The sequence below is a fragment of the Tachyglossus aculeatus genome, chromosome 7 (genome assembly GCF_015852505.1).
Source record: "Tachyglossus aculeatus isolate mTacAcu1 chromosome 7, mTacAcu1.pri, whole genome shotgun sequence".
Classification (NCBI taxonomy): Eukaryota; Metazoa; Chordata; class Mammalia; order Monotremata; family Tachyglossidae; genus Tachyglossus; species Tachyglossus aculeatus.
Genome location: NC_052072.1, coordinates 19508398 through 19524746, shown reverse-complemented (window position 1 = coordinate 19524746; position 16349 = coordinate 19508398). Strand labels below are relative to the sequence as shown.

General features: G+C 55.9%; 2 protein-coding genes across 2 annotated transcripts in view; both read right to left on the bottom strand.

The window, feature by feature from the left end:
- The window catches only part of DEF6 (DEF6 guanine nucleotide exchange factor), a 35076-nt gene extending 20449 nt beyond the window's left edge, over positions 1 to 14627 (bottom strand). Inside the window, exons 1-4 of the mRNA XM_038749409.1 lie at positions 14532 to 14627; positions 5797 to 5937; positions 5153 to 5338; positions 243 to 470 (exon numbers count right to left, since the gene is read on the bottom strand). Coding sequence (XP_038605337.1) covers positions 243 to 470; positions 5153 to 5338; positions 5797 to 5937; positions 14532 to 14627 — 651 coding nt within the window. The remainder of the gene's footprint in view (positions 1 to 242; positions 471 to 5152; positions 5339 to 5796; positions 5938 to 14531) is intronic.
- Positions 14628 to 15295: 668 nt separating this feature from the next.
- The window catches only part of ZNF76 (zinc finger protein 76), a 36720-nt gene continuing 35666 nt past the window's right edge, over positions 15296 to 16349 (bottom strand). The window contains exon 14 of the mRNA XM_038749004.1: positions 15296 to 15897. Within this exon, the coding sequence (XP_038604932.1) occupies positions 15778 to 15897 (120 nt within the window). The 3' untranslated portion in view covers positions 15296 to 15777. The remainder of the gene's footprint in view (positions 15898 to 16349) is intronic.

Below are 16349 nucleotides of genomic sequence, written 5' to 3'. Positions count from 1 at the left end.
CCGGCCTGGGCCTCCTCTGACCCGGCGATGGGATCCGGTCCCATCTCCTAGCAACCGGAGATGATGGCCCATCCCGAGTTCCTCGAGACCCACTGGGCGTCCATCTAGGCCCCACCCCAGCCTAGCCCCTTCCCCTCTCCCCAGGGGTCACCCCCACCCCAGCCCAGTCCCTCCCTGCCCGCCCATCCCACCCACCCCGCAGCTCGGGCCTCTGCCCCCCGCCGGTGCCCGCCGGTGCCCACCTGCTTAAGCACATCCTGGATGAGCTCCTGGTAGACGGTGTGGATGGCCATGCTGACCGTGTCTCGCCCCACGCCCCGCAGGCAGCGGCTCGAGTTGACCAGTTCCAGGAACTGCCAGACGTTCAGTCCCCCTCCCTGGGGAGGGTCCGGAGTCAGCAGCTCTGCCAGTTCCGCGCTGCCCATTTCCAAGCTCATGGTGCTGCACACCTTCTGGAGCAGGTACTCCACCTGGGCCGGGGGCAGGAGGGGGTCAGGAGACTCTGGGCTCGGGGGAGTGGGGGAGAGTCAGGGGGAGGAGCGTGGCCTAGCAGATAGAGCCCGGAGCCTGGGAGTTTTAGACTGTGAGCCCACTGTTGGGTAGGGACTGTCTCTATATGTTGCCAATTTGTACTTCCCAAGCGCTTAGTACAGTGCTCTGCACATAGTAAGCGCTCAATAAATACAATTGATGATGATGAGTTAGAAGGTCCTGACCTTGGCGAGTCACTGAACTTCTCTGTGCCTCAGTTACCTCCTCTCTCTCCTCTCCTCAGTCTTCTAGACTGTGAGCCCACTGTTGGGTAGGGACCGTCTCTATATGTTGCCAACTTGGACTTCCCAAGCGCTTAGTCCAGTGCTCTGCACGCAGTAAGCGCTCAACAAATACGATTGAAGGAATGAATGAGAGCCCCAGATTAGACACAGACTGTGTCCAACCTAATTAACTTGGAGCTACCCCAGAGCTTAGTATAGTGCCTGGCACGTTGTAAGCACTTAACAAATACCCCAAAAAAGGGGAAAGGATGGGTGACCTTGGCGAGTCACTGAACTTCTCTGTGCCTCAGTTACCTCTTCTCTAAAATGGGGATGAGACTGAGAGCCCCAGGTGACACATGGACTGTGTCCAACCTAATTAACTTGTAGCTACCCCAGAGCTTAGTATAGTTCCTGGCAAATTGTAAGCACTTAACAAATACCCACAAAAAGGGGAAAGGATGGGTGACCTCGGCGAGTCACTGAACTTCTCTGTGCCTCAGTTACCTCTTCTCTAAAATGGGGATGAGACTGAGAGCCCCAGGTGACACATGGACTGTGTCCAACCTAATTAACTTGTAGCTACCCCAGAGCTTAGTATAGTTCCTGGCAAATTGTAAGCACTTAACAAATACCCACAAAAAGGGGAAAGGATGGGTGACCTCGGCGAGTCACTGAACTTCTCTGTGCCTCAGTTACCTCCTCTCTAAAATGGGGATGAGACTGAGAGCCCCTGGTGAGACACGGACTGTGTCCAACCTAATTAACTTGTAGCTACTCCAGAGCTTAGTATAGTACCTGGCACGTTGTAGCACTTAACAAATACCCCCAAAAAGGGGAAAAGATGGGTGACCTCGGCGAGTCACTGAACTTCTCTGTGGCTCAGTTACCTCGTCTCTAAAATGGGGATGAGACTGAGAGTCCCTGGTGAGACACGGACTGTGTTCAACCTAATTAACTTGTAGCTACCCCAGAGCTTAGTATAGTGCCTGGCACATTGTAAGCACTTAACAAATACCCCAAAAAAGGGGAAAGGATGGGTGACCTCGGCGAGTCACTGAACTTCTCTGTGCCTCAGTTACCTCCTCTCTAAAATGGCGCTGAGACTGAGAGCCCCCGGTGAGACACGGACTGTGTTCAACCTAATTAACTTGTAGCTACCCCAGAGCTTAGTATAGTGCCTGGCACGTTGTAAGCACTTAACAAATGCCCCAATAAAGGGGAAAGGATGGGTGACCTCGGCGAGTCACTGAACTTCTCTGTGCCTCAGTTACCTCCTCTCTAAAATGGGGATGAGACTGAGAGCCCCAGGTGAGACACGGACTGTGTCCAACCTAATTAACTTGTAGCTACTCCAGAGCTTAGTATAGTACCTGGCACGTTGTAAGCACTTAACAAATGCCCCCAAAAAGGGGAAAGGATGGGTGACCTCGGTGAGTCACTGAACTTCTCTGTGCCTCAGTTACCTCCTCTCTAAAATGGGGATGAGACTGAGAGCCCCAGGTGAGACACGGACTGTGTCCAACCTAATTAACTTGTAGCTACTCCAGAGCTTAGTATAGTACCTGGCACGTTGTAAGCACTTAACAAATGCCCCAAAAAAGGGGAAAGGATGGGTGACCTCGGCGAGTCACTGAACTTCTCTGTGCCTCAGTTACCTCCTCTCTAAAATGGGGATGAGACTGAGAGCCCCAGGTGAGACACGGACTGTGTCCAACCTAATTAACTTGTAGCTACTCCAGAGCTTAGTATAGTACCTGGCACGTTGTAAGCACTTAACAAATGCCCCAAAAAAGGGGAAAGGATGGGTGACCTCGGTGAGTCACTGAACTTCTCTGTGCCTCAGTTACCTCCTCTCTAAAATGGGGATGAGACTGAGAGCCCCAGGTGAGACACGGACTGTGTCCAACCTAATTAACTTGTAGCTACTCCAGAGCTTAGTATAGTACCTGGCACGTTGTAAGCACTTAACAAATGCCCCAAAAAAGGGGAAAGGATGGGTGACCTCGGCGAGTCACTGAACTTCTCTGTGCCTCAGTTACCTCCTCTCTAAAATGGGGATGAGACTGAGAGCCCCAGGTGAGACACGGACTGTGTCCAACCTAATTAACTTGTAGCTACTCCAGAGCTTAGTATAGTACCTGGCACGTTGTAAGCACTTAACAAATGCCCCAAAAAAGGGGAAAGGATGGGTGACCTCGGCGAGTCACTGAACTTCTCTGTGCCTCAGTTACCTCCTCTCTAAAATGGGGATGAGACTGAGAGCCCCAGGTGAGACACGGACTGTGTCCAACCTAATTAACTTGTAGCTACTCCAGAGCTTAGTATAGTACCTGGCACGTTGTAAGCACTTAACAAATACCCCCAAAAAGGGGAAAAGATGGGTGACCTCGGTGAGTCACTGAACTTCTCTGTGCCTCAGTTACCTTGTCTCTAAAATGGGGATGAGACTGAGAGCCCCTGGTGAGACACAGACTGTGTTCAACCTAATTAACTTGTAGCTACCCCAGAGCTTAGTATAGTGCCTGGCACATTGTAAACACTTAACAAATACCCCCCAAAAGGGGAAAGGATAGTTGACCTCGGCGAGTCACTGAACTTCTCTGTGCCTCAGTTACCTCCTTTCTAAAATGGGGATGAGACTGAGAGCCCCCAGTGAGACACAGACTGTGTCCAACCTAATTAACTTGTAGGTACCTCAGAGCTTAGTATAGTTCCTGGCACATTGTAAGCACTTAATAAATACCCAAAAAAAGGGGAAGGGATGGGTGACCTCGGCGAGTCACTGAACTTCTCTGTGCCTCAGTTACCTCCTCTCTAAAATGGGGATGAGACTGAGAGCCCTATGTGAGACACGGACTGTGTCCAACCTAATTAACTTGTAGCTACCCCAGAGCTTAGTATAGTGCCTGGCACGTTGCAAGCACTTAACAAATACCCAAAAAAGGGAGAAAGGATGGGTGACGTCAGTGAGTCACTGAACGTCTCTGTGCCTCAGTTACCTCCTCTCTAAAATGGGGATGAGACTGAGAGCCCCAGGTGAGACACGGACTGTGTTCAACCTAATTAACTTGTAGCTACCCCAGAGCTTAGTATAGTGCCTGGCACGTTGCAAGCACTTAACAGATACCCCCCAAAAGGGGAAAGGAGCTGGGGAAGAGTCATGGGAAGAGAAAGAGAAGGAGGAGGCTTTTGTGGGGCCTGTGGGAAGGGGGTGGGACAAGAGCAGCAGGAAGCCTCTCAAGGGAACAGGAAGTGGTTGCCACACTTCCTACTGCAGCTGAGGGCGGGGAGACTTTGGTGAGCTGTTTTCAACCATTGCTGTTGCCAGGGACAGGGCTGGAGTCAGAGTCCCGTCTCTCCTGGCCCCCACAGGCTTCTACTGTTTGGACCCTCACCTCCATTGCCCCAAGGAAGAGCCCAAGCTGGCAGGGGGATGACAGAGCAATGGCTTTCACTTGCCCTGGGCTGTAGCCCAGACTGTCCCAGGTGAACTAGAGATTCTGAGCAAAGCAGAGCAGACTCTGAGGGGGGCTTGAGGGCCCCTCCCTGGTTGTTGGCACTTGGGCCCTCCCCAGTTGCCTCCTCCTTTCCAAGGGTCGGGTTGGGCTCCTGCAGGAGGTTGTCACGCCCCGTCCTTTCCCCGAGGGCCAGGGCAGCCTGCTCTTCCCACCCCGGCCCCTGGGGCAGACCAGAGATTTCCGCCCCCCCGTCCCACCCAGCTGCCAAGTGAGTTGGGGGAGGATTCCTGGTCGTGGGGGGCTGGTGGCTCCGATGGGTCAGCAGGCCCTCCTCCCTTGCCACCTTTCCCCCAGAGTCCTGAGCTCAGATTCCCCTATGGCACGTCTACTAAAACCCAGCCCACATACTTCACTCTTCTGATGCCAATCTTCTCACTGTACCTCAATCTCTCCGCCGACCCCTCGCCCATGTCCTCCCTCCTCTAATCCGACAGACAATGACTCTCCCGCCCTTCCAAAGCCTTATATCTCTCCAAGAGGCCTTCCCTGGCTAAGTCTCCCTTTCCTCTTCCCCCACTCCCCTCTCTGTCGCCCTGACTTGCCCTCTCTATTCATCCCCCATCCCAGCCCCACAGCGCTTATGTACATACCTGTAATTTATTTATTTATTTATTTATAATGTCTGTCTCTCCCTTTAGACTGTAAGCTCGTTGTGGGCAGGAACTGTGTCCATTATTGTTATACTGTACTCTCCCAAGCACTTAGTATGGTGCTGTGCACACAGTAAGCACTCAATAAATATTGAATGAACAAATGGGTGCCAGAGGAGCTCGGAGAGACTCTGTGGACCAGGCCCACGGTTCCACATCCAGGGTTTTCCTGCCCCCAGGGATGCCCCTCCTACCCCCTCCCACGGCCCCCCACCCCATCCTGTACCTCATCAGGCACCATAACCAGCGGGTACTTGTCCTCAGACAGGAAGTTGAAGAGGCACCAGAGGCGGAAGGCATCCTGGTTGGACACCACGCTGGCCCCACCCTTTTCGGGCCGGTAGTTTTTCTTGGCCGTCAGCGTCCAGCACAGCTCGTCAAAGCGCTCCTTGACGAAGGCCCCTTCCTCCGCCTGGAGGCCCCAGTCGCCAGTCAGCCCAGGCGGACCACCCAGCCCAGCCCCCCGACCTCCCCCGGACCCAGCCTCGGTTCCGGCCCCGAGCCGCTGGGGCAGGACTTGGGGCTGGGTGCCAGAGACATCCAGGGACACCCCGATGGCCCTGGGGCCTCTCCCCTGCCCACCTGTCCCTGGGAAGGAGGCTGGAGCCCAGGGATTGGGTGGAAAAGGGGGAGAACAGGTGAGATGGGGGAAGGAGTAAGGTAGGAGAGGGAGGGACTCCCAGCTGGGCCGAGGCAGGAAGAGGGGAGGGGGCAAGGGCATCATTTGGCTCAGAATGACCTACCGAGGAGAGCAAGAGTTGGAATTGGGGGACTGGGGGTGTGGGCAGTGGATGGGGTTTGTTCTCTGCCCAGGTAAGGCTGGTGGGTGCATCGGGGTCAGGGGTCAGGGGCTGGGGTCCGAGCTCTGACCTTGTCCAGGATGTGGGCATTGAGATAAGGCATGTACCCCTGGCTGGAGACGGGGCCGTCGTCGTCGTCGCGGAAGTGCTCCTCCAGGGCCACCGGGTCGTGCGGGATGTTCAGCACGGTGTACAGGTTGTGGGACAGCACCTTAGGGGAGGGGCCGGCTCAGACTGGAACCTGGCTCCGGGGTTTTGGGGGGGACCCCGGGACTGGCGCGGGAGAGGAGGTAGGCGAACTGTGAGCACCACGTGGGACAGGGATTGTGTCTAGCCAGATTAGCCTGTAATTACCCCAGATCTTAGAAAAGTGTTCGACACATTGCAAGCGCTTAACAAATCCCATGATAATAATATAATAATCTGGAAGGAACTTTGTTGAATGCATCCTCTTGCCTCCAGCCAGAGCCTCCTAGCCCGCCTTAGACTGCCCCATCCTGCTGTATGCACTCTCCAACGTAACAATAATTGTGGGATTTGTTAAGCGCTTGGTATGTGTCAAGAACTGTACTAAGCCCTGGGGTAGATTTGTAATCAGGTCCCACGGGGGACTCACAGTCTAAGAAGGAGGGAGAACAGGCATTGACTCCTCATTTTTCAAATGAGGGAATTGAGAGCCAGAGAAGTGAAGTGATTTGCCCAAGGTCACACAGCAGACAAGTGGCGGAGGCAGAATTAGAACCCAGGTCCTCCAACTCCCAGGCCAATGGTCTTTCTACTAGGCCATGCTGCTTTTCTAGGGTTTGCCAATGATCTCCACCTTGCCGTGTCTAATGGACTCTACTTAATCCCCCTTGACCTCTAGGCTACCTTAGATGCTGTGGACCACTCTCTTCTCGGTTTTACCAATATCATTCTCTCCTGCTTCTTCTCTCTCTTCTCCGTCTGGCTGCTCCTCTCAGTCTCTTTCACTGTCTCTCCTTCCGCCTTTCACCCCTTACCTGCCCTCCGGGATCTGTTGAAGATCCTTCATTTTAAGCCCAATACAGTGCTCTGCACATGGTAAACTCTCGATAAATACGACTGATTGATTTTTCTCACTGTAAACTCATCCCTCGGGGGGCTCACCCGCACCCGCAGCTTCAACCACCGCGGCTCAGTGGATGATGCCCCAATCTATCTCAGAAGCCCCAACTTTCACCTCCTCTGCAATTTGACATTTTCTCCCGTGTTTGCACCGCACTAATCCCTGGGGAAAGTACAATTCAACAGAGTTGCTAGACCTGTTGTTTGTAGGCCCTCAACATGCTTACGATAATAATAATAATAATAATAATGGCATTTATTAAGCACTTACTATGTGCAAAGCACTGTTCTAAGCGCTGGGGGGGTTACAAGGTGATCAGGTTGTCCCACGGGGGGGCTCACAGTCTTAATCCCCGTTTTACAGATGAGGGAACTGAGGCCCAGAGAAGTTAAGTGACTTGCCCAAAGTCACACAGCTGACAGTTGGTGAAGCCAGGATTTGAACCCATGACCTCTGACTCCAAAGCCCGGGCTCTTTCCACTGAGCCACGCTGCTTCTCTACGATCTAGAGGGACATCTCCATATTGCTGTCCCAACGACACCCTGAACTCAATATATTTAAAATTGAACTCATCTTCCCTCCCATACCCTCTCCCCAATTTACAGTCGAGAACACTACCCTCTCCCCATCTGAAAAAACCTTCACTTTTCACTGTCATCCAACTGACATTCAGTATGTCACTTCATCGGGTCAGTACCTCTTCCAACGTTTCCTGAATCTGCCTCTTCCTCTCCATTCATTCCCTTCTCCACCCAAACGGTCCTCTTACTGGTCCAGGCATTTGTCATATTTCAACTAGACCCCTTTATCAGCCTCCTCACTGGACTCCCTGCCTCCAGCCTTTCCCCTCTCCAGTCCAAACTTGACTCCATTGCCCAGATCGTCTCTTTGAAACATCGTTCTGCACATGCCTTGCCACTCCCCCCAAACTTGCAGTGGTTACCCATTCCTCTCACCATCAAGCAGAACCCCCTGACCGTTCACTCCATCCGCTCTCCTTTCCCTCTTCATCCCAGCTCACACTCCGCGTTCCTCCCAAACTAACCCCACGGTGTTTCTTTCTCGACTCTCATGCCTCCGCCCCCTTGCTTACTTACACCCTTCCTCCTGCCTGAAATGCCCTCCTCAAATCAGTCGCATCACAGCTCTCCCCATCTTTAAAGTCCTTTGGAATCACTGCCTCCTCCAAGAGGGCTCTCCCTATTTATTTTTAACCCCCAGGCCTCCCAACCACTGCCTCAACACTTTGGCACCCTCAGTTATTCATTCATTAATTCATTCAATCGTATTTATTGAGCGCTTACTGTGTGCAGAGCACTGTACTAAGTGCTTGGGACATACAAGTTGGCAACGTGTAGAGACAGTCCCTACCCAACAATGGGCTCACAGTCTAGAAGGGGGAGACGGACAACAAAACAAAACATGCGGACGGGTGTCAAGTCATCAGAATAAATTGAAGTAAAGCTAGATGCACATCATTGACAAAACAAATAGAATAGTAAATATGTACAAGTAAAATAGAGTAATAAATCTGTACAAACATATACAGGTGGTGTGGGGAGGGGAAGGAGGTAGGGCCGGGGGGGATGGGGAGGAGCACTTTGGAACAAAACACTTTAGGTCTCCTTCCACCTTTCTGTACAGAATTTTGTGTTTATCGCCCTCATTTAATTGAGGACCGAGATCTTGTTTGCAACCTTTTACTGTGCTCTCCTCTCTGCACACAGCAGGTGCTCAATAAAGACTATCGATCGATGGATTGATAGATTTTGCCCCAGGTCGAGGGGCCGGCTCCTTCCCGTCCTCCAGCTGGGAAGTCGCCGTGCCCTGTGGCCCTCACACCACATGGGCCCGCCCGCACTCCGAACCCCATCACGATCTCAGTCTGTTTCCTTCAGCAGAGGCGAGGTGTAGGGCCCCATATCCTCAAAAATCTCCAGTGGCTACCGATCAACCTACGCATCAGGCAGAAGCTCCTCACCCTCGGCTTCAAGGCTGTCCATCCCCTCGCCCCCTCCTACCTCACCTCCCTTCTCTCCTTCTCCAGCCCAGCCCACACCCTCCACTCCTCTGCCACCGCTAACCTCCTCATTGTGCCTCATTCTCGCCCATCCCGCCGTCGACCCCTGGCCCACGTCCTCCTCTGGCCTGGAATGCCCTCCCTCCGCCCATCCGCCAAGCTAGCTCTCTTCCTCCCTTCAAGGCCCTACTGACAGCTCACCTCCTCCAGGAGGCCTTCCCAGACTGAGCCCCTTCCTTCCTCTCCCCCTTGTCCCCCTCTCCAACCCCCCCATCTTACCTCCTTCCCTTCCCCACAGCACCTATATATATGTATATATGTTTGTACCTATTTATTACTCTATTTATTCATTTTACTTGTACATATCTATTCTATTTATTTTATTTTGTTAATATGTTTGGCTTTGTTGTCTGTGTCCCCCTTCTAGACTGCGAGCCCACTGTTGGGTAGGGACTGTCTCTATATGTTGCCAACTTGTACTTCCCAAGCGCTTAGTACAGTGCTCTGCACACAGTAAGTGCTCAATAAATACGATTGATTGATTGATTGATATCCCGCTGTCATCTCCTTTCAGTTCCACCCTCCTGTTAGCGTCTCCCTTGTGGCAGTCCCAAATCTGGGATCAGAGGCCCCCTGGGGCCCACCCATCCCTCAGGACAGCTCCCCAGTATGTGCGCGTGTAGGGGGGCCTCCACAGAGAGGGAGTCTGGCTTCCTGTGCCGGGCCTGTTTCCTGTGGAAACACCTTGAACGCTTACTGTATGCAGAGCACTGTACTAAGCGCTTGGGAAGCCCAGGTCTGCTGTGGGAGAGGCCCAGGCTGCTGGCCCAGTTCAGCACCCAACTAAGTGGGCACCTTGGGGACGATGGCAGTTCTTGGGCAGGGTGGGGGGGCGGTCCTGTGCAACCTGCTCCCTGAGAGCTGGGCTGTCTTTCTCCCCCAGGGAGCCCCCACCTCCAGCTTCCCTTATCATTCCTTCATTCATTCGATTGTATTTATTGAGCGCTTACTGCGTGCAGAGCACTGTACTAAGCGCTTGGGAAGTACAAGTTGGCAACATCTAGAGACAGTCCCTACCCAACAGTGGACTCCCAGTCTACAAGGGGGGGTGGGGACAGACAACAAAACAAAACATATTAACAAAATAAAATAGAATATGTGCAAATAAAATAAATTCATTCATTCAATCATATTTATTGAGCGCTTACTGTGCACAGAGAACTGTACTAAGCGCTTGGGAAATACAAGTTGGCAACATCTAGAGCCAGTCCCTACCCAACAGCAGGCTCACAGTCTAGAAGACAGGACTGTGAAGGGGGGACAGGGAAGCCTCCCGAATTACTTTCTACCTTCTAGACTGTGAGTGCACTGTTGGGTAGGGACCGTCTCTAGATGTTGCCAACTTGTACTTCCCAAGCGCTTAGTACAGTGCTCTGCACACAGTAAGCGCTCAATAAATATGATTTACTGATTGATTGATTGATTGATTGTGAGCCCACTGTTGGGTAGGGACTGTCTCTATATGTTGCCAACTTGTACTTCCCAAGCACTTAGTCCAGTGCTCTGCCCACAGTAAGCGCTCAATAAATACGATGGAATGAATGAATGAATCCTGGTCAGAGCAGCGTCACAAGGGTAAGGACAAGGGAAGGAGAGGGCCTGGGACCCCAGGATCTCGCTCCATCCTACTGGGGCTTCTAGTTTTTCAGTTTAAAACCTTAAATTACTGGCTAAGTTCACATAGCAAGCGTTCGGCAGAGGTGGGATTAGAACCCAGGTCCTTCAGACGTCCAGGCCCGGGCTCCCTCCACTAGGCTATGCTGCTTCTCCACTGAGCTCTCCCTGTTGGTGCCAGGCCTTCCCCAGAGACCCCTTCTCTGCTGCCCAGGGCCCGGTGCCCCGGACCCATTCTTGGGTTCCCCGCTGCTGGGGGCCACCCCACCCTTTGGCTAGTAGCCCCGGGAGGGTCAGCTCAGGCTGCTTCCGGCCTCCACTTTCGTCCCGGGTCCCGGTGGCTGGGCTGCTGGCCGGGTTTAGGATCAGGAATGGGTAGGGCCAAGGAATCCATCCTGGGAATTGGCACGGCCATTCTGGGGGTGCGGGGCGCTTGGGATTGAGCCACTCTGGAGGCTCACCAGGGCTCAGAGAACCTTCCCCACCGAGGGTCCGTGGGGGTCACCTGGGGTGACCAGGCCCAGAGGTAATAATAATAATAATGATGGCATTTATTAAGCGCTTACTATATGCAAAGCACTGTTCTAAGCGCTGCCCCCCCTCCCAGCTAGGACTGGTACCAACCCGAAGTCCTGAGGGCACCATCAGAGGAAATGTTCTGGGGGTGGGGAGGGGGCTCGGTTGGACTCCTTGGCAGGGCTTGCCTGGCCCCCCTCCCCCGAGTGGGGATGGGAGTTCTCAAGGGGCGGGGGCGGGGGAAGACTAAGAGGGAAAGGTGTCAGGCCTGTATGGGACGGCATCCCTAGAAGGCCTAGTGGGATGGAGCGAGATCCTGCGGTCCCAGGCCCTCTCCTTCCCTTGTCCTTACCCTTGTCAGGCTGCTCTGACCAGGACGGCCCCTCCCCACACCTTGATCAGCCAAGGTGTCACTGATCCTATATCGGCCCCCGCCAAACCTCAACCACTCTGAGACAAGATGATTCAGTCTAGCGCCAATCCCTCCCTCTGCAGTTCCGGTCCATTCCCTCTGTGATGGTGCCCTTGCCTCCCTTTACCTGCTATTTGCTGGCCCTTCAGAGAAGAGGGAATGGGGCTCAGGCCCCCCTCAGCTTTCCCTCTCCCCGGCTGAGGCCCCCTCCTTCCCCTCAACGTTTCCCCGGCCCAGACGCCTGTCAGGTCCCCCGGAGAGAAGCGGCAGGAACTGGGGGAGGGGCAGGGGCAGGGAAAGGGATGGGGTGGGGGCGCAGGGGCTGAGCTGTTGAATGCTGTTTTCCTCCTTGGAGCTCGGATGGAGTTGGGGGCTCTGCCTGGACCTCTTGGGAGCAGCAGGTCCAGGAGGCCCAGAAGGCCAGAGCGAAGGAGCCATCCAAACTGAACTGGACCCGCAGGAAGACAACTTCCTGGGACAACCCCTGTCCCCCAGGCTGTGAGGGTGGTCCCAGCCCCTGGATTCTGGGGCCTGGGAGGGTGTACCCTCGGCTTCAAGGCTGTCCATCCCCTCGCCCCCTCCTACCTCACCTCCCTTCTCTCCTTCTCCAGCCCAGCCCGCACCCTCTGCTCCTCTACAGCTAACCTCCTCACTGGACCTTGTTCTCGCCTGTCCCGCCGTCGACCCCCGGCCCACGTCCTCCCCCTGGCCGGGAATGCCATCCCTCCCCACATCCGCCAAGCTAGCTCTCTTCCTCCCTTCAAAGCCCTACTGAGAACTCACCTCCTCCAGGAGGCCTTCCCACACTGAGCCCCCTCCTTCCTCTCCCTCTCCATCCCCGCCGCCTTACCTCCTTCCCTTCCCCCCAGCACCTGTATATATGTATATATGTTTGTACGTATTTATTACACTATTTATTTATTTATTTTACTTGTACATATTTATTCTATTTATTTTATTCTGTTAATATGTTTTGTTTTGTTCTCTGTCTCCCCCTTCTAGACTGTAAGCCCACTGTTGGGTAGGGACCATCTCTATAAGTTGCCCACTTGTACTTCCAAAGCGCTTAGTACAGTGCTCTGCACCCAGTAAGCGTTCAATAAATACGATTGAATGAATGAGTGAATGTACATCCAATCGCTCCATCAATCGTATCCATCATCACCAGCCACCTTAGCCCAAAGCTCCCTTGGGACAAGACCCTTGCTGCTCCCTGAGAGGGCAACGATTTATTGTCAACTCTCTTCAGCGGGACCGCGGTCCATCTCTCGCCTCCCCTCTCCACCCCCACGTCCCCCAACTGGGAAAGCCCAGTCACTACTAGGCTCCGCTCTGGTTAAAGACCCCGGGCCCCAGCTTGGTCCGATTTCAGGCTGGAGTCAGCAGTACCGGAGGGGCTCACCAAAACCCTCCAATCTTTCTCTTCCAGCTGCTCCAAGAGGCTGTAGTCCCCCACCCTGGCAGGGTCTGTGCCTTCAGCTCCACCCGGCCCTCGGCACCCCTTGGCCTCCTGACCGCTGCTCCACCCCGGGGGACCGGGCAGCGTGGCCCATGGCCGGCTGGAAGTCAGATAGCCAAGGAGTGGGGACTCCATCCCTTGGGACCTCTGGGGCCCTGGGGGCACGATGGCTTGTGACCCAGACTCCCTCGCCCCCCTCCACCCCCTCTCCAGAGGACAGTTGACAAACTGGACTGGCAGTCTGATTCTAGACTGTGAGCCCGCTGTTGGGTAGGGACCGCCTCTATATGTTGCCAACTTGTACTTCCCAAGCGCTTACTACAGTGCCCTGCACACAGTAAGCGCTCAATAAATACGATTGAATGAATGAATGAATGAAAGAAAAGCTGGGACCTGCAGGCCTAGGGATTCCACCTCCTTTCCCAAGGGCAGAACCAGAGATTAGTTAAGGCTTGGGCTCTGGGCACTGGGCAAACTTTCCTGACTGTCAGGGCTTGGGCAGAGGGGCCCCGTAGACCCTAGCTGGGTGGGCTAGAGGCTCAGAGGTACAGGGCTGTGTGGAGTGACCCCGGTGGGAGGGCTGAGAGGGAAAATCCCCCAAGGCCTAGCCCGCTACGGCGGTTTTTCTGAGCTGAGCTCAGAGCTAGTTTTCACGCGCCCAGGGGGCCCGAAGCCCTCTTGGAGGAGTGATTATTCTGGGGAATCCAGCCTTTTCTCCTTCCCCTTCCCCTCTTCTGGGCTCTGCCCAGAGCATCAGACCCTCCCCGCCTCAGCCAGGGCCTTGGGTCAGGGAGATGCTGAAATCTCGCAGACCCTGGGGCCACTCTGGGCAGCCAGGCTCAATCCTGCTCACCCCAGCTGAGGAGGCCAAAGGGGAAGGGAAGGGTCTCTGATTCCATGCCCGGCCCCTTGCGGGCTTCCAGCTCAGATATGGCCCACCTGAGCTGTCCAGGGCATCGATCTCCTCTTTGGGCCATCCGGCACCCACAGCCCTAGCTGGGCTGGGCTCCCGGAATCTCAACCGGAAGGGTCGGGAGCACGGCTCTGAGGGAGGAGGGGGATGGGGAGAGGCTGCCCCACTGGCCACCGCAAATGGGCCAGCTGGGCCTGGAGACCAGGGTCACCTGGGATCCAGTGACTGAGGTAGCAGAATTTGCCCACCCCCCACAAAAGGTTGGGCGGGTGGCAGCAGTCCTTCGCCTGTGGCCTGAGACGGGAGGGCTGGGACGCGGAGGGAAAAGCAGGAGGAGGTACGTCGGGGCTCGGGCCCGCGCTGGGGCTCGACTGGCTCGGAGAAGGAACTGACAGCGGCAGCTCGGTACCCACGGGAAATGGGGCAGGAAGGCGTGGGGGCTGGGGCCGGGAGACGGCGGGGTTGGCGAGGAGCAGGGTGATGGGCCCCAGGCCGGTCCTCCGTTTCCCCTCACCCAGGCCCAGGGGCCGAGGGACCAGCTAGCGCCCTGGCCGGGCCTTTCCTAAAGGGCAGAGGACGTGACTTGGGATGTGCCAACAGGCATTGGCTACCCCCAGGTTCCTGACTTGGCAGGCTGGGCCAGATGGGCACCCTCGGCAGCCGGGGGGGGGTGTCCCGAGGGGCGGCCCTCCACCTCCCCCCTCCCACCCCGCCCCTACTGACCTTGAGCTGGGATTTGGACACCTTCCCGCTCTTCTCCACGTCCAGCGCGGTGAATGCATACCACACGGACTTGAGCAGCTCGGCGCGCAGCTCCATGGCTCGGGGCCGGCAGGCGGGCGGGCGGGCGGGCAGGCGGCTCTGACACCCAGATCCGGTTTCAGGAAACGCAAACGGCTCAGAGACCGCAAGGCTGCTCCACAGAGCACGAGCTCCACCTGCCTGAACCCCAGGCCCCCTAGGCCCAGCTGAGGCCTGGCTGAGGTTGGGGGTCTCCCGATCCCCAGCTCGCTTTTGGTCGGAGGCCTTACGGGAGCCGAAGGGCAACGGCAGTCAGGTGACCCTGGATCATGGGGCTGCTCTGAGGGAGGCTGATGCAAACTGGGGGCCCTTCCTTCATCACTCTGCCTCCTTCCTCCTGTCCGGCCTTCCCCGCTACCTCCCCCATTCCTCATCTCCCAACCGCATCCTCGGAAGCCGCCAGCCCTGCTGGGAGAGGTTTAGGGAAATTGAGGTCCGGGTGGGTGGCCAAACTCTATCTTCCCCTCCTTCCTCTCTGCTAACCCCACCTCCAACTACCCTGCCCATCACCCCCGCCTCGCTCTCTCCCAGTCCCCCACTTGACTTTGAGCCACCGAGGCAGGTTCTGACTGGGCTGGCTGATCTGCTGCCTCAGTTCCCCGGCCCCCATCCACCCCATCCCGCCCCCGCAGGTGCCCAAAGAAGGGATCCAGAGAGAAACATACAATTTTTATTAAATACAGGCGGCTCCGCCACCCCTCCTGCAATCCCAGGGGAAAGTTACAAAAATGGAATTTTTGCCCCTGGCCCAGAAGCCGGGGGGGTCTGCCCAGTGCCGGCCCCACCTCCTGGGGAGGCCAGGTGCCAACTGCTTCCTGCGCCGGCGTTGCTGGCGAGGACCGGGGCAGGAGGTGGTTATTGCTCTATGCCCACGCCCAGGGGGGCGGGCAGCTTTACTCAACGAAGCCACGTGGGCTCGGGCGAGACTCTCCGCTCTCCGGGTCGGTTCTGCGGTGGCAGGGGGAGGCATCCAGCCGGGAGAGCCCCAGGGGTCTTGCCCAGAGTCTACGTGGAGGCCCGGCCAGAGGAGGGGCCGCCCCGAGGCCTCGGTCGCCCTCCGGCCACTTCAGCCCGAGGCGGTGGCGAGCTCCGCTGGGATCCCGGTTCCTGGGCCGGGCGGGCCCCGCGCCTCCCTCCCCCAGCGCCCCGCTGCCCCAGCCAAGGCGCCTCAGCAGCCGTTCTCAGCCACGGCCACGGCCACGGCCACGGTCTCCAGGCTCCCGGGCTCCTGTTGGTCGGCGGCCGCGGCCACGCTTAAAGCTTCCTCCAAGCTCTGCGCCTCCTCCAGCTGCGGGGTGGACGGCGGAGCGCGACGGTCACCCACCCGAATGCCCAAGGAGACCTGGGGCTCCGCGAGGAGGCCGGGCCCTTGTAGGCCGTGAGCCCGTTGCTGGGTGGGGACTGTCTCTATTTGTTGCCGAAATGGACTTTCCAAGCGCTTAGTCCAGTGCTCTGCACACGGTAAGCGCTCAATAAATACGATTGGATGAATGACTAGAATCAAACGAATGAAGGGGCACCAGGGGAGCCCCCAGCCGGGGCCCAGAGCCCGGGAAGTGCCCAGAATAGTGCTTGGGCCATAATAAGCGCTTAACAAATACCACCCTTATTATTATTCATTCACTCAATCGTACTTATTGAGCTCTTACTGTGCGCAGAGCACTGGATTAAGCGCCTGGAAAGTACAATTTGGCCACAGATAGAGACAATCCCCACCCAACAACGGGCTCACAGTCTAGA